An 18,093-nucleotide genomic window follows, 5' to 3' on the forward strand; every position below is an offset into this window, starting at 1 on the left:
TGGTCTTTTAAATCAAATTCCCCTGCCACACCAGGCAGGGTGTCGCCCTTAGGGATTCGTTACTTAGAGCTGTCACCTGCAGTAAGTCAATGTTGAGTCACGAACACAGACACGCTGTCAATTAGAGACGCCGAACACTTTGAAAGGCTCCTTTAGCAGCCGGGGTGCGAGCAGCACCATCCGCTGGCGGGGCCTGCGGGGGCTGGGGGTGTGGACGGGACGGGGCGGCTCTCCCACAGGCTTGTCACCCGTCAGCTGCTTCAGCAGTTGACATTTCCCTCAGAAATGGCGTGCTGCCTCGTTACAGAAAGGGGGGGGGCAGGCGCCCGACACCTCCAAACTCATTTAAAGATGAAACAGAGTTGTCAGAGACTATTCTCCGCTTGTCAGGTTACTCAGAACCCAAATGACAGCCACGCTCCGCCGTGCACACGGAACGGTCACCCGTGTGCCTGAGACACGATCGGGGGCTTTACAATCATTTCTACGAGTTTCCTGGCCTCCTTCTGTTTCCCCCCTCTCAAAACAGTTTCACTCTTCAGGTGCATTTTCCTGGGGTGCTGTCTGCACCCTGGAGGGGGGCCCTGTCACACATGTTGCTTTTCCAACACGTTCTTCTGACTCACTAACGAGCCTGCAAACCGGGGATGCTTTGAGGATGGAGAATGGCTTGTGAATACTTGAATCTCTCAGGCTGACAGATGCAGAGGTGTTGGAGCCAAAACAAACCTCAACAGCCCTCTTCTTCCACACGTGAGGGGAAAGGAAGTTCTGGGAAGGTCAGAAGCCCCCTCGGTGGCTCAGAGGACTTGGCCACGTTTAGGACGTGTACCTGGTCCCCCTTTGACGTGTCCAATCACCACCTCACACAAAGGACTGTTTTGTAAAACTTCTATATTTTCTCTTAGGAAAACAAGTTCTGACTGCATTTCTGGGGGAAAAAAAATCCGTTCTTTAGTGATGCATCATTATGAAAAGTCGAAATAGATGACGTAAAATTAATGTTTGACTTGGAAGCTGGCTTTGAAAGGAGCACAAGAAAGTGGGAAGTTTTTCTGACTTTATGCTTACGTGGCCCATTCTCACAATGTAAAAAGGATTTCACATAGTCAAGCATATTGTTCTGGAATATTATGCAAAAAAACACTTCATGTTATACAAAGTGAAACATGCTGTATGTTTGTTGACAAGTTGGAATACAGAATACAGAGATGAAAATAGGAGCTCTCAATGCTGCTACGGCTGCTTCTGTTTTGGCTCATTTCCTACCTGTATGACATATACTCGCTATTTGTAACACACAGGCATCTACCTGTACTCGTGGAGACACTCACGCTTTTATTAATAACAACGTCTCGATTGTTCTGTAACACCATCTCATATCCTGCCTAACCTGTGTAACCTTGGATCAGGAGCACTTTCTCAAGGACAATGAATCGGATTATAAACAAATGTGGAGGCACGCGTACCCATGAGGCTAAAATCACTGAGATGAGTGTTTGCACAGGAGCCAAGGGGTCGAGGCTGAGATCAACGGGCGGACGGAACAAGGACAAGCAGGCTGTACACACAGGTCCCCGTGGCTCCGGCTCCTTCCTGTTTCCTTGGGGGCAGGAGGAAGGATGTGATGGGAAGAAGGAGCAGTCACCACCTGAGAGAGCGGGGAGCAAGGTCAGGTGCTGAGTGCCTGCTGCTGAGGTTAATGGGATCTGTGGATGGAGGGGAGATGGCAGGGGACCACTGGGAATACTCGACCAGAGGATGACCTAACAAGGCGCCTGCTTCGACCTGCCCCGTGTCTTCAACCACAGGGAGCTGCCCGCTCTGTGTCTGAGAGAGTGCACCTCTATGCGTTGAGGATGAAAGTGTGGGTTTTAGCAAATGGCCGTGTCATGCAGCAGCTGACATTTCCAAAAACAGCAGCTTTACTGGGAGCATACACCACTCGATCCCTCCAGCTGCAGCGTGCAGCTCAGTGGTTTCCGGAATATTCGGAGCTGTGCAGCCATCACCACACTCAGTCATAACACACTTTCATCAGCCCTAAAAGAGACCCACGCCAGTCAGTCATCCTTGTCTCCCTAACCGCCCAGCCCCCAGCAACGATTCAGCCACTTTCCGTCCCTGCGGATTCGCCTCTGCGGGATTTTCATCTAAATAGAATCCTGCAACACGAGCAACGTTGTGGCTGACTTCTTTTTACCCAGAACCTTGTTTTCAAGGCTCATCTGGGCCAACGATGCATCGGTATTTCATTTCTTTGGATTGCTAAATAATACTCCACTATATGGACATACCATACTTTATTTATCCACCAGTGGATGGATATTGGGCATTTGTCCACTTTTTGTCTACTGTGAATTGACTGATGCTGCTATGAACATTCATGTACAAGTTTTTGTGTCGACGTATGTTTTCATTTCTGTTGGTTATATACAAAGGATTGGAATAGTTGAGTCATATGCTAACTCAGTTAACTTTTGTGGAAGTGCCAGAGAAGCTGTTCATTTTCTAGACATTCTGATGATCTGGAATTAACAAAAGTCTAATTTGACTTTCTACTCCTATGAAACTACTGTTTAGTGATGAGATTATTTTAAGTGAGGGATAGAAACTCAAAAGCTGCTTTATTTTCCTATACATCTTTTATTGACAATGAATGATTCTTTAAAATTATATTATTATGGAGATCTTGGCCAAGTTCAACTGACAAACAATTTTAGAAATGTTATTTGCCGGGAGCCGGCGAGAGACATTCCACTCGTGACAAAGGTCATGAGGAAGGGGGCTCGGCATACGCAAAGGCGGGATCGAGCCTCGGGAGTGCCCCCGGATACTCTCGAGCATCTACCCCCAAAAAACCAGAGTCTGCCTACTTTATTGCTTTGTGCTCTCACCTCTGACTTTGCTGGGGGCTGTCCCCCACCACCATCTCGCTCTCTCTGTCAAAGAGTTAACTTACAGCTCCAATTAATAAAGTTCCTGGGCAATTAGGAGTGTTTAAATCCAAACCCCTCAGATGGCTCTCTAACTCGCCTGACAAGTTTACCCGGACACCTACAGCTATGCATACGATTGTTTACAGTCTCCCAGCCTCCAGAGGCACGGGAAGCTTAAGATATTCAAATAGCTTAGAGCCTCTCAGAGAGTTAGAAACTGTCAGAATAAAACTAGTAAAAGATTTCATTGATGAGCCAATGTTTGTTGCCAAGTTTCCACATCCCCTGTATTGTATCCTTGAATGTGTATTAATTAATATAGTTGGTATGTAGAAAAAATAAGTAGTGGCTTTGGTGTTAGTAACTTTAGACCCTTAAGGTAATAAATTCTTTCCTTTGTAAACCCATTACACATCCGCCCTATAGGAATGTAATTTTATCTTTGAAAAATGGCGCCAAACCTTAAAATAATTACTCTTAGAGAAAATAAGTCTTTGTTGATAAGTCCTTGTCAAGAGTCATAAAATGTTAATAGGCCTTCTGGCCAGAAGATGATGTAAATCACCTAAACCATTTGTATACCATAAATTTGCAGGAAAGAAACCCTGGTTTTTGATAAGCATCAAAGACTGCTGACTTTGCATCCCCTATTATCCTCTATGTGTAACTTAGGGTATAAAAGCCCCTGTTGAAATTAAAGCTACGGGCCTTGCTCACCAACACTTGGTCTCCCCATGTCATTCTTCCCTTTAACTTCCAGCTGAGTATCCATCTGGAGTGCAGATATCCTCTGCGACCATTTATTTGCCTGGGCTTCTAAGACCCACTCGAGAAGGTGTCTAAGGTGGGGCACCTTCCGCCATTCGAGAGGGCGCCTGCGGCCTCCGTGGTCAGAGCTAACCTGGTGTGACGGGTTATATTGATTTTCCGCGTAAACCAAGCCACTCAGCTTCTTTTCTCCACTGAATTTTCCTACTGAGCTATCCTCATTTTATTACTCTTTATATCTCTAATTAACATCTGAATAGGTCGCCTAGCCGTCTCTCCTTCGAATACCCTGGATCAGCCGGGGCTGGACCTCGGCAGTTATTACTGCTACAATAAAAAATGTTCACTATAAGTAGCATGGCTTAAATTATGTGGCTGAATTAAAAACTCCAGTGTCTAAAATAAACTCGAATGCCTACATCACAGACCCCAAAACTTCTGTGGACAAAAGAACTACTGGGACAATTTGTTAGAAAAGTCAAATTCTAGGCTCTGCCCCTAAGAGATTATGATCTAGTGGGTCAGGAGTGGGGACTAGGAATTACTTTTAACAACATTCCTCAAATACGCACAGACGATTCTGATGCAGGCTCTAGTCTGGCCAAAGTGTGCAGTTTCCATATTTTCTTCATGGGCTGTGCTGACAATGTCACCCTGATTCCTGTTTCCTATAAAATACTTTTTAATATATTAAGTCTCACCCACCTTCTAAATCCTTCTTGAATGAAGAATTTCGAAAAACTCTTTTCTTTCTTTCTACCTAAGACATTTTATATATATATATATATATATAAATATATATATATATATAATTTGATCTATGCATTTCCTGTCTTATCTTAGGTTATATGTAGTTCAAAAATATATCTTATTTACCAGCTAGACAGGAAGTGCCCTGAAGGTGAACCAGCGAACCATTGAAGTCGCTCAGTTGTGTCCAACTCTTTGTGACCCCAAAGACTGTAGCCCACCAGGCTCCTCCATCCATGGGATTTCCCAGGCAAGAATACTGGAGTGGGTTGCCATTTCCTTCTCCAGGGGATCTCCCGGACCCAGGGATCGAACCCAGTTCTTCCACATTACAGGCAGACACTTTACCGTCTGAGCCACCGGGGAAGCCCCGCCCTGAAGGTAGAGAATGATACTATTTTTGTACTGCCTCCTGCATGCAGGCGCTGAGGACATTGTGATATAAGACCTAAAAATTCAAGAAAGACCTGCTTTGACATCTGTGAGTTTCGTAGGCCCCAAAGTCCTAATTACAACTTCTCCTGCCTTTGTCCAATGTGCCCCCCACCCTACTGGAAAGCTTCCCAGGTGGTGCTAGTGATAAAGAACCTGCCTGCCAATGAAGGAAACGTAAGAAACACGGGTTCGATCCCTGGGTCGGGAAGATCCCTGGAGGAGGGCATGGCAACCCCCTCCAGCGTTCTTGCCTGGAGAGTCCCATGGACAGAGGAGCCTGGCGGGCTGCGGTCCACAGGTTCACACAGAGCTGGGAACGGCTGAGTGACTCTGCACGCACCACAGGAAAAGGCTCCCAGCCCTGGGATTCCCCATGAGCCGGATTGATGTGCCCCATATGGTCTTCAGCCTAACGGGCTCAGTGCCCTGCCAGCCCACAGAATGTTCTAACAAGCCCCCCACATTCTCCCTGGAACCAGGGGTCACCCTGCCCTCTTGTTATTTGTTATGCAGCCTGCATCTCACAGCCCCTGAGACCTGCTCCACGCCTGCCGGGAGCCCCGTGTGGTCCCACGTGGTGGGCGCCCTCCTGCCCTGTGAAGAGCACGGGTGAATGAGGTCCCACGTGGTGTGCGCCTTCCTGCCCCCGTGAAGAGCACAGGTGAGTGAGGTCCCACGTGGTGGGCGCCCTCCTGCCCTGTGAAGAGCACAGGTGAGTACAGACCCCGTCACCTCACCTGTCCAGACCAGGTGCTGTGTGCTCAGCCTTCTCTCACCGTTGAGGACCTGGGACCCCTCCCTCACCCCAGGAGGAGACCAGAGCAGATGGCGTTGGTGCTCCGTCTGCGTGTTGCTGCCTACATGACCACGCACTTGGAACACAGGTTTCCAATAACAGCTTATTTTGACCTGTGTTATGTGCACACTCTGGGCTGGGAGGTGGGGTGGGAGGAGTTCAGAGGGAGGGAATCAGGTGGACTGAACTTCTAAAACCCAGTCCGGGGGATGAAAGAGAAATAAAACTGTTGTGAGTCACATTCTGTTTAAAACTGAGCAATCCAGCCTGATGGATGGATTCAGGCTGCTTTGTCGCCCAATACAGCCGAAGCAACCTGCTTCTGCTCTCCTCCTCTGGGCTCCTTCCCACAAATGGCACGTCACAGCCAAGCATATGTGGAGGGTGGTATTTACACAGTGTGGCTTTCCCTCCGAAGACTGTGCACGTTTTTTAGGGAGACGTTGAATACTCAGGGACATGTTTGTATTGTGTATTATCAATCAGAGAGTAATGTGTCAACATACAGAAGCCAAGCAACACTAAAAGGGGGGGGGCTGTACCCCCTCATAACAAGCAGAGGGTCAACCACAGTGAGGCGCGTCTTGCCCTCTGCAACCCCTCACCTTTCAAGGTGGCCTTCTTAAGAACCTTCATTGCGTAGAGCTGTCCAGCATCTGACCCCTTGACCTTCCTCACCAAGAACACCTAAGGAAGAGAACACAGGACATCTGCAGCTGTTAAAGATGGCAGACTCATTTTCCTTATTTGATCTGACAAGGGGACATACTAGGGAGTGTGGGAAATCCCAATAAAATAAATATGCTATAGGAAAAACTTAAATGTAACATCTCCTCCAACATCTAAAAAAGTTTCATCTAATTTAGTACAACCCTATGAGGACCCATGCTATGTGCTCATCTTAACAATTATATTTGTTTTGGGCACCATTCTCTTTCTATGAAACACTACATCAGAGGTAATTGCTGCTGTTGTTCAGTTGTTAAGTTGTGTCCGACTTTTTGCAGTTCCATGGACTGCAGCACGCCAGGCCTCCATGTCCATCACTAGCTCCTGGAGCTTGCTCAAACTCATGTCCATTGAGTCGGTGATGCCATCTAACCATCTCATCCTCTGTCATCCCGTTCTCCTCCTACCCTCGATCTTTCCAAGCATCAGGGTCTTTTCCAATGAGTCAGCTCTTTGCATCAGGTGGCAAAGTACTGGAGCTTCAGCTTCAGCATCAGTCCTTCAAGTGAATATTCAGGGTTGATCTTTAGGATTGACTGGTTTCATCACCGTGCTGTCCAAGGGACTCTCAAGAGTCTTCTCCAGCACAGTTTGACAGCAATCAGTTCTTTGGCACTCAGTCTTCTTCATGGTCCAACTCTCACATCTGTACACAACTATTGGAAAAACCACAGCTTTGACTACATGAAACTTTGTCAGCAAAGTGAGGTCTCTGCTTTTTAATGCACCGTCTGGCTTTGTCAGAGCTTCCCTTCCAAGGAGTGAGTGTTTTTAAATTTCATGGCTGCAGTCATCTGCAGTGATTTTGGAGCCCAAGCAAACAAAGTATGTCACTGTTTTCATTGTTCCCCATCTATTTGCCATGAAATGATGGGACCGGATGCCACGATCTTAATTTCCTGAATGTTGAGTTTTAAGCTAGCTTTTTCACTCTCTTCTTTCACCCTCATCAAGAGGCTCTTCAGTTCCTCTTCACTTTCTGCCATTAGAGTTGGTTTCATCTGCATATCTGAGGTTGTTGATATTTCTCCCAGCAATCTTGATTCCAGCTTGTGATTCATCCAGTCTGGCATTTCCTATGATGTACTCTGTATGGAGGTTACATAAGCAGGGTGACAATATACAGCCTTGATGCACTCCTTTGCCAATTTTGAACGAGAATAGCACCTTCCTTTGTAAAAACAGAACACTTGTTCAGAAAACCAAAGTCTCTTCAGAAGTTTTCAGGGAGATAGATCACTTGGTTTATTGTAAATATGCCCTGTAAATATTCATAGTGAAGCTACCCTGAGAGTCCCTGCCAGACAACACAGGCCAGACTCTGACCCTCCAGAAGCTAGGTTCTCTAGCTTTCCTCATCCATGTTTTAGCTTTGAGTAGCTGAAGTTTACAGACAGAGCTGGTTCTAAATGGCTTTTATATATTCTCATGTGGACACTTAACAACATTTTCTGGAACACATTTTGACATGTTTTGTTGAGGGAAAACCAAGAAGAAAAGACAACTGTTTGAGAGGCTAAGCTTAAGAGTCACATTCATAATTGTTGAATGAGGTTAGTGAAAAACCAACCAACCAACCTAGGGTATCCAGTAGGAAAGAAAAGTACCTTCTGCGCAGAGAGAAACAACAGTGTCCAATTTTTCTAACAGAACTTCCCAACAGATGAAAAAGCTGCGGGAATGACCGACACCCGCACAGAGGACGTGTGTCCAGGAGGCAGGGGTGCTGCCCACGTGTCCCCGACGGGGGCCCTCACCAGCCTTCTGAGACGAGAAGACCCGTCCTCACAGACACGGGGTTCCGGCTCCAGGAGTCACGCCCAAGTGTGGGGCTGTAGGAGGGGCTGCATCCTCACCCCCAACCCGAGGCAGACTCAGGACACGGGGACGAAGGTGGGGGAGCAGGGGCCTGACGGCCGCGCAGACCAGTCTGCCCCGCCCACGGGAGACACGGCCCGGCCCACGGGAGACACGGCCCTGCCCCTGGGAGACGCGGCCCGCCCCGGGAGAGACGGCCCCGCCCCTGGGAGACGCGGCCCCGCCCATGGGAGACGCGGCCCCGCCCCCGGGAGAGACGGCCCCGCCCCTGGGAGACGCGGTCCCGCCCCCGGGAGACGTGACCCCGCCCATGGGAGACGCGGCCCCGCCCACGGGAGACACCCCGCCCCCGGGAGGCGCGGCCCCGCCCCTGGGAGGCACGCCCCGCCCATGGGAGACGCGGCCCCGCCCACGGGAGACACCCCCGCCCCCGGGAGGAGCGACCCCGCCCTTGGGAGACAAACGGCCCCGCCCATGGGAGACTAGGCCCCGCCCACGGGAGACACCCCGCCCCCGGGAGGCGCGGCCCCGCCCCTGGGAGGCACGCCCCGCCCCGGGAGAGACGGCCCCGCCCATGGGAGACACCCCCGCCCCCGGGAGGAGCGACCCCGCCCTTGGGAGACAAACGGCCCCGCCCATGGGAGACTCGGCCCCGCCCACGTGAGACACACCCCGCCCCGGGGAGATGAGGCATTTCAGGAGGTCGGCGTCGGGCACAGCACCGGGATGGCCTCTTCGCATCAGCTCCTGGGGTCACTGCCTGCCGTTGGGAGCATCAGCTGCCTCCGGACCCGGAACTCCCCAACCTGCCCCTTCGTGACCACTGTCACCCAGGGCCCAGGGGGCACTCAGGCCAGCAGGAGCACCCCTTGCCCTCTGCCCAGCAGAAAGAAGAGCAGAGGCGGGCAGGACAGTGTCGCTCCCGGGACAGACGCTGCCCCTGGGGCTGGGATTCTAGCAAATCTCGGGCAGCGAGAAGCAGGCACGCTACTCTCCCGGGTTCTGGACGACAGCGTCCCTGGGAATCTTTACCATGGGAGGCCTGGGCCGTGCCTCTGTGCACGTGTGCATCACACAAGTGTTTGCTTGGCCGCGGGGACCTGGGCCTCTCTGGGCACCGGGCCTCCTGTCCCAGCCCAGAGAGTTCTGTCTGGGAGCTGGTGAGGAGCCTCCCGACAGGTGGTCAGAGCTGTGGCAGGAGTGCCCAGGGGGCCGAGCGGAGAAACCAGAGCATTCCTACGTGGGCCGTGCGGAGAAACCAGAGCATTCCCACTCCCAGGCAAGAATACTGGAGTGGGTTGCCACTTCCTTCTCCAGAGGAGTAGAGAATACCGTCTACTTAAATCCATGCTGAACCACATTCACATGGCAGCTGACCACTACGATTCAGTTTGTGTGTGAGTCATCTCCGACTCTCTGTGACCTCGCAGACTGCAGCTCGAAAGGCTCCTCTGTCCATGGGATTCTCCAGGCAAGAGTCCTGCAGTGGGTTGCCATTTCCTTCTCCGGGGGATCTTCCTGACCCAGGGATCCTACTCAGGCCTTCCGCATTGTGGGCAGATTCTTTACAGTCTGAGCCATAGATTCAATTTACAAGATGTCAAAGCTTGCAGAGACCTCGCCACATAAACCTTTGTTTATTGCATTTCAGGTTTTAAAAATGAGATGATGGATGGTAATGGCTATTTATTTTTCTGGGCTCCAAAATCACTGCAGATGGTGATGTGATTGCAGTCATGAAATTAAAAGACGCTTACTCCTTGGAGGAAAAGTTATGACCAACCTAGATAGCATATTGAAAAGCAGAGACATTACTTTGCCAACAAAGGTCTGTCTAGTCAAGGCTATGGTTTTTCCTGTGGTCATGTATGGATGTGAGAGTTGGACTGTGAAGAAGGCTGAGCACCCAAGAATTGATGCTTTTGAAGTGTGGTGTTGGAGAAGACTCTTGAGAGTCCCTTGGACTGCAAGGAGATCCAACCAGTCCATTCTGAAGGAGATCAGCCCTGGGATTTCTTTGGAGGGAATGATGCTGAAGCTGAAACTCCAATACTTTGGCCACCTCATGCGAAGAGTTGACTCATTGGAAAAGACTCTGATGCTGGGAGGGATTGGGGGCAGGAGGAGAAGGGGAAAACAGAGGATGAGATGGCTGGATGGCATCACTGACTCAATGGAAGTGAGTCTGAGTGAACTCTGGGAGTTGGTGATGGACAGGGAGGCCTGGTGTGCTGTGATTCATGGGGTCACAAAGAGTCGGACACCACTGAGTGACTAAACTGAATGGCTATTTATAGGGCTTCCCTAATGGCTCATATGGTAAAGAATCTGCCTGCAAAGCAAGGGATCTGGGTTGGATCCCTGGGTTGGGAAGATCCTCTGGAGAAGGAAATGGCAACCCACTCAAGTATTCTTGCTTGGGGAATCCCATGGACAGAGGAACCTGGAGGGCTGCAATCCAGGGGGCTGCAAAGAGTTGGACACAATTTAGTGACTAAATCACAAACACAAAAATGGCTGTTCATAATTATCTATTTTTAAGAAGACTTCAAAAGACAAGGAAAAAATCTTATTCTCCCAATATTTGTCAGGCTCCTGCCACACACCAGGTCCTAGAAGAAATGCAGCAGGAACAGCCCTATGGCCAGCAGAGTAGCTACCAGGAGACAAACCTCGAGAGAAACAGCAAAAGACAGTAACGATCGACTTAAAAGGTGGAAGTAACAGTGAAGATGTGGGCTCTGTCCGCTCAGGGAGAGCTCTTTTGTCCGCAGCATCCCGGACCTCTCGCCTCTTCCCTCCTTCCTGATTCAGGAACACATTCTGACGCAGGAAAACAAGTTCCCAAACAACCCGTCAATCTCAGCGAAGACGGAGGCGGAATCTCTAGCACTTTATCCAGGTGACTCTTCACGACCTCCCTCCTTTTATTTTTAGAACCCCTCTCCAGCAGCTCAGCTGCGACTCTGCAAAGCCCTTCCTCGAGCCACGTAGAGACACAGCCACCTCCCCCTGAGGCAGACGCACAGGCACTGGCTGAGCTGGGGAATCTGTAGCGGATGAAGGTTAAGCATCTGTAGGAGATGCCACTCAGAGAAGGCAGTGGCACCCCACTCCAGTACTCTTGCCTGGAAAATCCCATGGACGGAGGAGCCTGGTAGGCTACAGTCCATGGGGTCGCTAAGAGTCAGACACGACTGAGAGACTTCACTTTCACTTTTCACTTTCATGCATTGGAGAAGGAAATGGCAACCCACTCCAGTGTTCTTGCCTGGAGAATCCCAGGGACGGTAGGGCCTGATGGGCTGCTGTCTATGGGGTCTCACAGAGTCGGACACGACTGAAGTGACTTAGCAGCAGCAGCAGCAGGAGATGCCACTGCCTTTTCCTTTTATTTCCCTCCATTTACTTGCTTTAATTTTAATCCATTTATCTCTTTATTTATTGATATCAGAAGATATTAATCTTCTATGCTTTACTTTTTTATGTTTCGTATAATCATGGCTTTTTTTCATACTGTTCATGGGGTTCTCACTGCAAGAACACTAGAGTGGTTTGCCATTCCCTCCTCCAGGGGACCACGCTTTGTCAGAACTCTCCACTATGACTCCTCTGTCTCCGGTGGTCCTCCATAGCATAGCTAATAGCTTCATTGAGTTATGCAAGCCCCTCTGCTATGACAAGGCTGTGAAGGAGTACAACAAGGGTGCATATTGTCACCCTGCTTATTTAACTTATGTGCAGAGTACATCATGCAAAATACTGGGCTGGATGAAGCACAAGCTGGAATCAAGACTGCTGGGAGAAATATCAATAACCTCAGATATACAGATGATGTCAACTCTAATGGCAGAAAGCCAAGAGGAACTAAAGAGCCTCTCAAGGGTGAAAGAGGAGAGTGAAAAAGCTGGCTTGAAACTCAGCATTCAAAAAAGTAAGATCATGGCATCTGGTCCCATCACGTCATGGCAAATAGATGGGGAAACAATGGAAACAGTGACAGACTTTATTTACTTGGGCTCCAAAATCACTGTGGACAGTGACTGCAGCCATGAAATTCAAAGACGCTTGCTCCTTGGTAGGAAAGCTCTGACAAATCCAGACAGATTTGCGTGTTAAAAAGCAGAGACATCACTTTGCTGACAAAGGTCCGTATAGTCAAGGCTGTGGTTTCTCCAGTGGTCATGTATGGATGTGAGACCTGAACCATACAGAAGACTAAGCACCAAAGAACTGATTGCTTTCAAACCGTGGTGCTGGAGAAGACTCTTGAGAATCCCTTTCACTGCAAAGAGATCAAACCAATCAATACTAAAGGAAATAACCCTGAAAACTCACTGGAAGGACTGATGCTAAAGATGGAGCTCTCATACTTTGGCCACCTGATGCAAAGAACTGACTCACTGAAAAAGACCCTGTTGCTGGGGAAGACTGAAGGCAGGAGAAGGGAACGACAGAGGATGAGATGGTTGGATGGCATCACCGACTCAATGGACATGAGTTTGAACAAACTCTGGGAGATAGTGAAGGACAAGGAAGCCTGGAGTGCTGCAGTCCATGGGGTTGCAGAGTTGAACACAACTTGGTGACCGAACAATAGCAACAACATAATCATAGCTGGGAAGGAAAAGAGTTCAGTGTTACAAAGATTATCATTCCAAGGGGATTCTGCCTAATACCAGGATTTTACTTGTTTCCCAAAGAATGTTTTTAAAATAAAAATTTGCAGGAAATTGGAAAAGGTGTTTTTTCTGAGGAAGGCATTGTCAACGTAGCTTTTGTTCAGTCGAGTATTGAAAGGACGGGCTCAGATCCATTTTCCTTGACCTCAGAAAGCATCTTCCATCTCTTCTGCTTCTAGACACCTTGAGAATTGGCGGAGGGGTGCTCAGTGAAGTCAGGGTCACACAACAGCCCAGACAGTCAACCACCACCTGCCCAGCAGCCCTGGGCTTGCCTGCGAGGGCGTCCAGGTCTCCATCACCGAGGAGAGAGGATGGAGCTGATGCAGCTGACACTGAGCATCCTCGGGAAGCAAGTGGTGGGCGGCGTGTGTGATGGGAGCGGCGGGCTCCGTGCCTGTCCGTTTCCCTGTCATGGTTCTTTACTCCCCTTCCCCCTGGTGGCTCAGACCGTAAAGTCTGCCTGCAATTCAGGAGACCTGGGTTTGATCCCTGGGTCGGGAAGATCCCCTGGAGAAGGGAATGGCAATCCTCTCCAGTATCCTTGCCTGGAGAATCCCATGGACAGAGGAGCCTGGCGGGCTACACACCGTGGCGTTGCAAAGAGCTGGACGTGACTGAAGCAACTGACTCACACACACACTCTCACAGACTCTCACACACACTCTCACACACACACACCCCTTTCCCAACCTTTCTAATTAATGGGAAGACAAAGCACAACCACACAAGCAGGTCTGCCTCCATGTGTTGGTAACTTTTGACCCTGAGAGACTGAAATCTTCACGTTCTTACTTCACTAAATGCCTAAAAACCATTTGAAATTGCCATTTTTGAAGGTCACTGCATTTTGAATACTGGTAATTTCATATGGTTCAAGCGAACATGTTTGTAGATATACTAGTATTAATACAAATACATGTTGCTACTACATTGCCATGTGGAAAAGAAAAATAAAAATATTCTACCTTTTAAGAATGCCAAAAGGGAGATTTCACAAACAAGCAAATTTCCGTGGTCTGCAAGACATTATCTAGAACAACATCAACATACTATTAATCCTACATGAAATCAACATGGGCCAGATTTCATCTTGGCACCAAGTCCTAGGAAAAAAGGGGAAATCTGATGACTATCCACATACCATACAGGAAGAAACAGTGACTTCAAAAAGCCAGGACCCTGTCCTGCTTAAACTCTGGGAAAGGCTGGCCTCCTGGTTTATCTCAGGGCCTCACGTTCTAGAAACTGTAAGTCTGTGTAATTTCTAACAGATACACCAAGGATGTAGAGAAATTAGCATGGCCCTGGAACAACCTGCCCAGTCTCGTGAGAGATCTACTGATATCCTACTGCATATGGATGTAGTCCTATGTGAACAGACAACTATTTCTTATTTCCTGAGAGAAATCAGTATTCGTTTTAATTTGAAGGTGAAAAAGAAAAGAAATGAACAATTCTTCTTCTTGGCTGCGCTGGGTCTTTGGCGCTTGGGTTTGCTTTAGTTGTGGGGCAGGGGCCTCTCCCACTGCAGAGCACAGGCTTTAGAGTGAGGGCTCAGTCCTTGAGACAGGCAGGCTTAGTTGCTCCGAGGCCTGTGGGACCTTAGTCCCCTGCCCAGAGATCGAGCATGTGTCCCCTGCGTTGGAAGGTGGATTCTTAACCACTGGATCCCCAGGGATGTCCTGAAATGAACAATTCTAGTACACAGATTCACTGCAGCCAATTGCTAGATGGGAGTCATGTGCTATTTAATCCACAGAAGAATTACAGAAAGTAGTTCCTATTATGTCCATTTTACAGGTGGGGAAATTGAGGCTTGGAGAAGCAGAATAACCACACGGTTTACAAGGAGGGTGGGAGGGGACCCAGGCTGCAGGCCCTGTCTCCCTGCCACCCTGGGTGACAGTTACATGAGTGGGTCCCAAAGGGCACCGCCTTCTCCACTGCTTTCTTCCCTGTTCTCTTATTTTTCTTTCTTTTTGAAAAATACCTGTGGAGTGCATACTTCCCAAAGATGTATGGCTCAAGTTCAAGGACCCTCTGCAGCACGGAGATACAAAAAAGGCTCATGGAAGCTACAAGTGGGGAGGTGTGTGCAGCGTTCCCAAGCCCGGCTCCACTGTCTCAGGCTTCTGGCCACGCAGTGAGGCCACGGCCCCTGTTACCATGGGGCCTGCCAAGTGGGCACTACCTCACTCCATTAGTGTGGGCCCACACTTCCCCTGGGCTCAGGGGGCACCTCTGCCATCTCTCCTTCGCCCTGACGTGGGGGACCAGCTGCAGCAGAATGAGGCCCACTTGGAGGGAAGCATGGACTCAACTTACCTTTCCATAGGAGCCTTGTCCCAAAACTTTCAACAGTTCAAACTGGGAAGGGTCGGCCTTCTCAAAGCCCGCTTTGACATGGTGACTGATGTCAATCTCCTTCACAATGCCTTCTTCCTGCAAGAGAAGAACGACAGAAATGCGTATCAAGGGGCTCCTCTGGATTCGTCCTCCTCTCAAGTTACCACGAGTTGGGCAGGTTGTGGATTTTCAGGATTGGAGTTACGAGCTATGACATCACAGCACTTTGCATAATTTGCTTGCTTATTTGTACCAGTGATTCTGTTTGTGAGCCTTAAATTGTGTCTTTTCTCCATGGACTTGTGTTGTGTGGTCTTACCAATATCTCAATGAAATCCATCCTCCTTCTTAACAATTTGGGCCAAATTCTGGACAGGGAGGAAGGTGGGGACCACAGAACCGAACGAGCCTCTGAGTGTGTGTCTGAGTGTCTACCCTTCTGTGGCCTGAAGGGCCATCCACAGGCAACAGTCGTCTGTGAAATGGGGATTTCTTTTCTCCTTCTCCTTCTTATTACTCTGCTCCCCCTTATATTCTTGCCAGAGCTGATGGTTCATCTCCATCCCAGAGATTATATTTCAGAAGAAGCAGCCAGATAAGATTTTCTGCCAGTTCAGAAGCTTTCCCAGTAGGGAAAAAAGTCCTTGATCTTGAAGTTAAAGCCCTGACAGGAATCACTCCCAATGCTCATCAGAGAGCTTCCTGTCCCGGAGACGCACTGCCCACCTGTCAGGGGCGAGGCTGCCCTGCCACCACCAGCCATGGGAGACGGGGAAGCTGGAAAGGAGGGGCTTTCCTGAACTGATTTCTGTGCTTCTCCGAGACACCCTTTCCAATCCATCCATCCTTCTGATGCTTCATCCACTACTACGGTTTCGGCCTTGGCTACATACTGAAAACCAGCAGGCTGGGCCGACTGCAAAGCACATCTGCAAACCGCCACAGTCATCGCACGCATAGAGTGCTCAGGCACTCAGTCTTTCCGTACATTATTTCTTCCATTTCTTAAAAAGCTATCAAGTGAGATGTTATCCTAAGGTTGCCCAGCTGGACGTATGAGAGCCGGGTTTCTAGTCAAGAGTGAGGTTAAAGCCTCGGGCAAATCAAATCGCAACCGTAGTAATCCACAGGACAGTGGTCCCTCTCAGAGATGGATGGAAAACAGTTTCTCAGAGTTATAAACTTTGTGACTATTATTTCCATGTAGCCAACGCAGGACACCTAGAGAAAGCAGAGGAAGGTCGTCTGGGCTGCAAGACAATTGTTTCTCATTTCTTTCTATTCCAGTGGTTAAAGAAACCCTTCAATCTTCACATCTTCAAGGATTCTTTTCCATTTTTGTAAAAATAATCATGTTTCTGTTTGTGAAAACAAGCAATGGCTATACCCCAAATGGATTCTTTTGGGGTCAGTTCACAAAGCTTGTATGTGTGCAGTTAGAACACAAAGAATTTTAAGGTAACTACTCCTTGAATATGGAGAAGGAAATGGCTACCCACTCCAGTATTCTTGTCTGGAGAATCCCATGGACAGAGGAGCCTGGCGGGCTACAGTCCAGGGGTCACAAGAGTCGGACAGGCTTAGCAACTAAACCACCGGCATTCCTTGAATATGTCAGAGAGAGAGGACCCTGAGGGCATGGTCCTCCCCCCATGAGTGGAGATGACCTCTGAGTCCCGCTGGAATCCCAGGACTCCTTTAGCTACAGAAAGGGGCACAGCTTCTTCTGTAGGGAAATTATTCCATTTATGACAGGGAAAAAGTGGAAAGTGTTAGTCACTCAGTCATGTCCAGCTCTTTGCGACCCCATGGACCGGGTAGCCCACCAGGCGCCTCTGTCCATGGGATTCTCCAGGAAAGAATACTGGAGCGGGTAACCAATTCCTTCTCCAGGGGATCTTCCTGACCCAGGGACTGAACCCAGGTCTCCCGCATTGTAGGCAGACTCTTTACCAGCTGAGCCACCAGGGAGGAAAGAGGGAAAGGGGTGCCTCGGGTTGCAGGGCAGCACCTGTGTCTTCCCCAAGAAGACCGTACTCATCTGGGTGGTGCGTGCAGACCGATGCCCACTGGGAAGACGAAGCTGCAGTTCAAAGTGCTCGCCAAGTCCTGATGACTGATGCTGCACAGATGCTATCTCCACCTCTACTGACTTATCGACCAAGAAAGAACCTGACGGTCACTGGTCACTGAAGGAAGAATAAAACACCCCCGTTCTGTTAACAGGCTTCCCTGGTGGCTCAGCCGGTAAAGAATCCGCCTGCAATGAGGGAGACCTGGGTTCGATCCCTGGGTTGGGAAGATCCCCTGAAGAAGGGAAAGGCTGCCCACTCCAGTCTTCTGGCCTGGAGAATTCCGTGGACTGTACAGTCCGTAGGGTCCCAAAGAGTCTGACACGACTGAGCGACTTTCACCGCACTTGACTTTTCCATTAACACACAGCACCTCCCGTCCGGCAGGCAGGACGGCACCGAGCCATCCAGTGTCCCCGGCCCCCCGAATATGGCTCAGTCCTGCAGCCAAGCTAATGCCACTCCCGCGGGTCAGCAGGGCTCACCGAGCGCCATCCTCTGTGACTTCGTTTTGGTGCCTGAGCACACCAGCGTGCACGCAGCTGAAGAGAAGGTCACCCTCAACTCCGGGGGGGCGTGCCGGCTGGGGACGAGGCTGGGGCCTCGGTGAGACGCCCAGGAGGCAGGTGACCGCTGACCCCGTGGCCCCACTCCCAGGCCCTTCCGAGTGCACGTCACAAACGACTGTGCTGTGCTCCTCCAGGGTCTCCAGGTCATCCCTCTGAGTCCGGGCCTCCGCTCAGAGGAGCATGACG

The 18,093-nt window shown here is 49.6% G+C and overlaps 1 protein-coding gene across 3 annotated transcripts in view; it reads right to left on the reverse strand.

The window, feature by feature from the left end:
• Window positions 1-18,093, reverse strand: part of RPS6KA2 (ribosomal protein S6 kinase A2) — a 330,758-nt gene that overhangs the window by 74,441 nt on the left and 238,224 nt on the right. For all 3 annotated transcript variants that reach the window (XM_055536180.1, XM_055536181.1, XM_055536179.1), the window contains 2 exons: window positions 15,246-15,362; window positions 6,294-6,375 (listed from right to left, as the gene is read on the reverse strand). In XM_055536180.1, the coding sequence (XP_055392155.1) occupies window positions 6,294-6,375; window positions 15,246-15,362 (199 nt within the window). The remainder of the gene's footprint in view (window positions 1-6,293; window positions 6,376-15,245; window positions 15,363-18,093) is intronic.

The sequence above is a fragment of the Bubalus kerabau genome, chromosome 9 (assembly GCF_029407905.1).
Source record: "Bubalus kerabau isolate K-KA32 ecotype Philippines breed swamp buffalo chromosome 9, PCC_UOA_SB_1v2, whole genome shotgun sequence".
Lineage (NCBI taxonomy): Eukaryota > Metazoa > Chordata > Mammalia > Artiodactyla > Bovidae > Bubalus > Bubalus kerabau.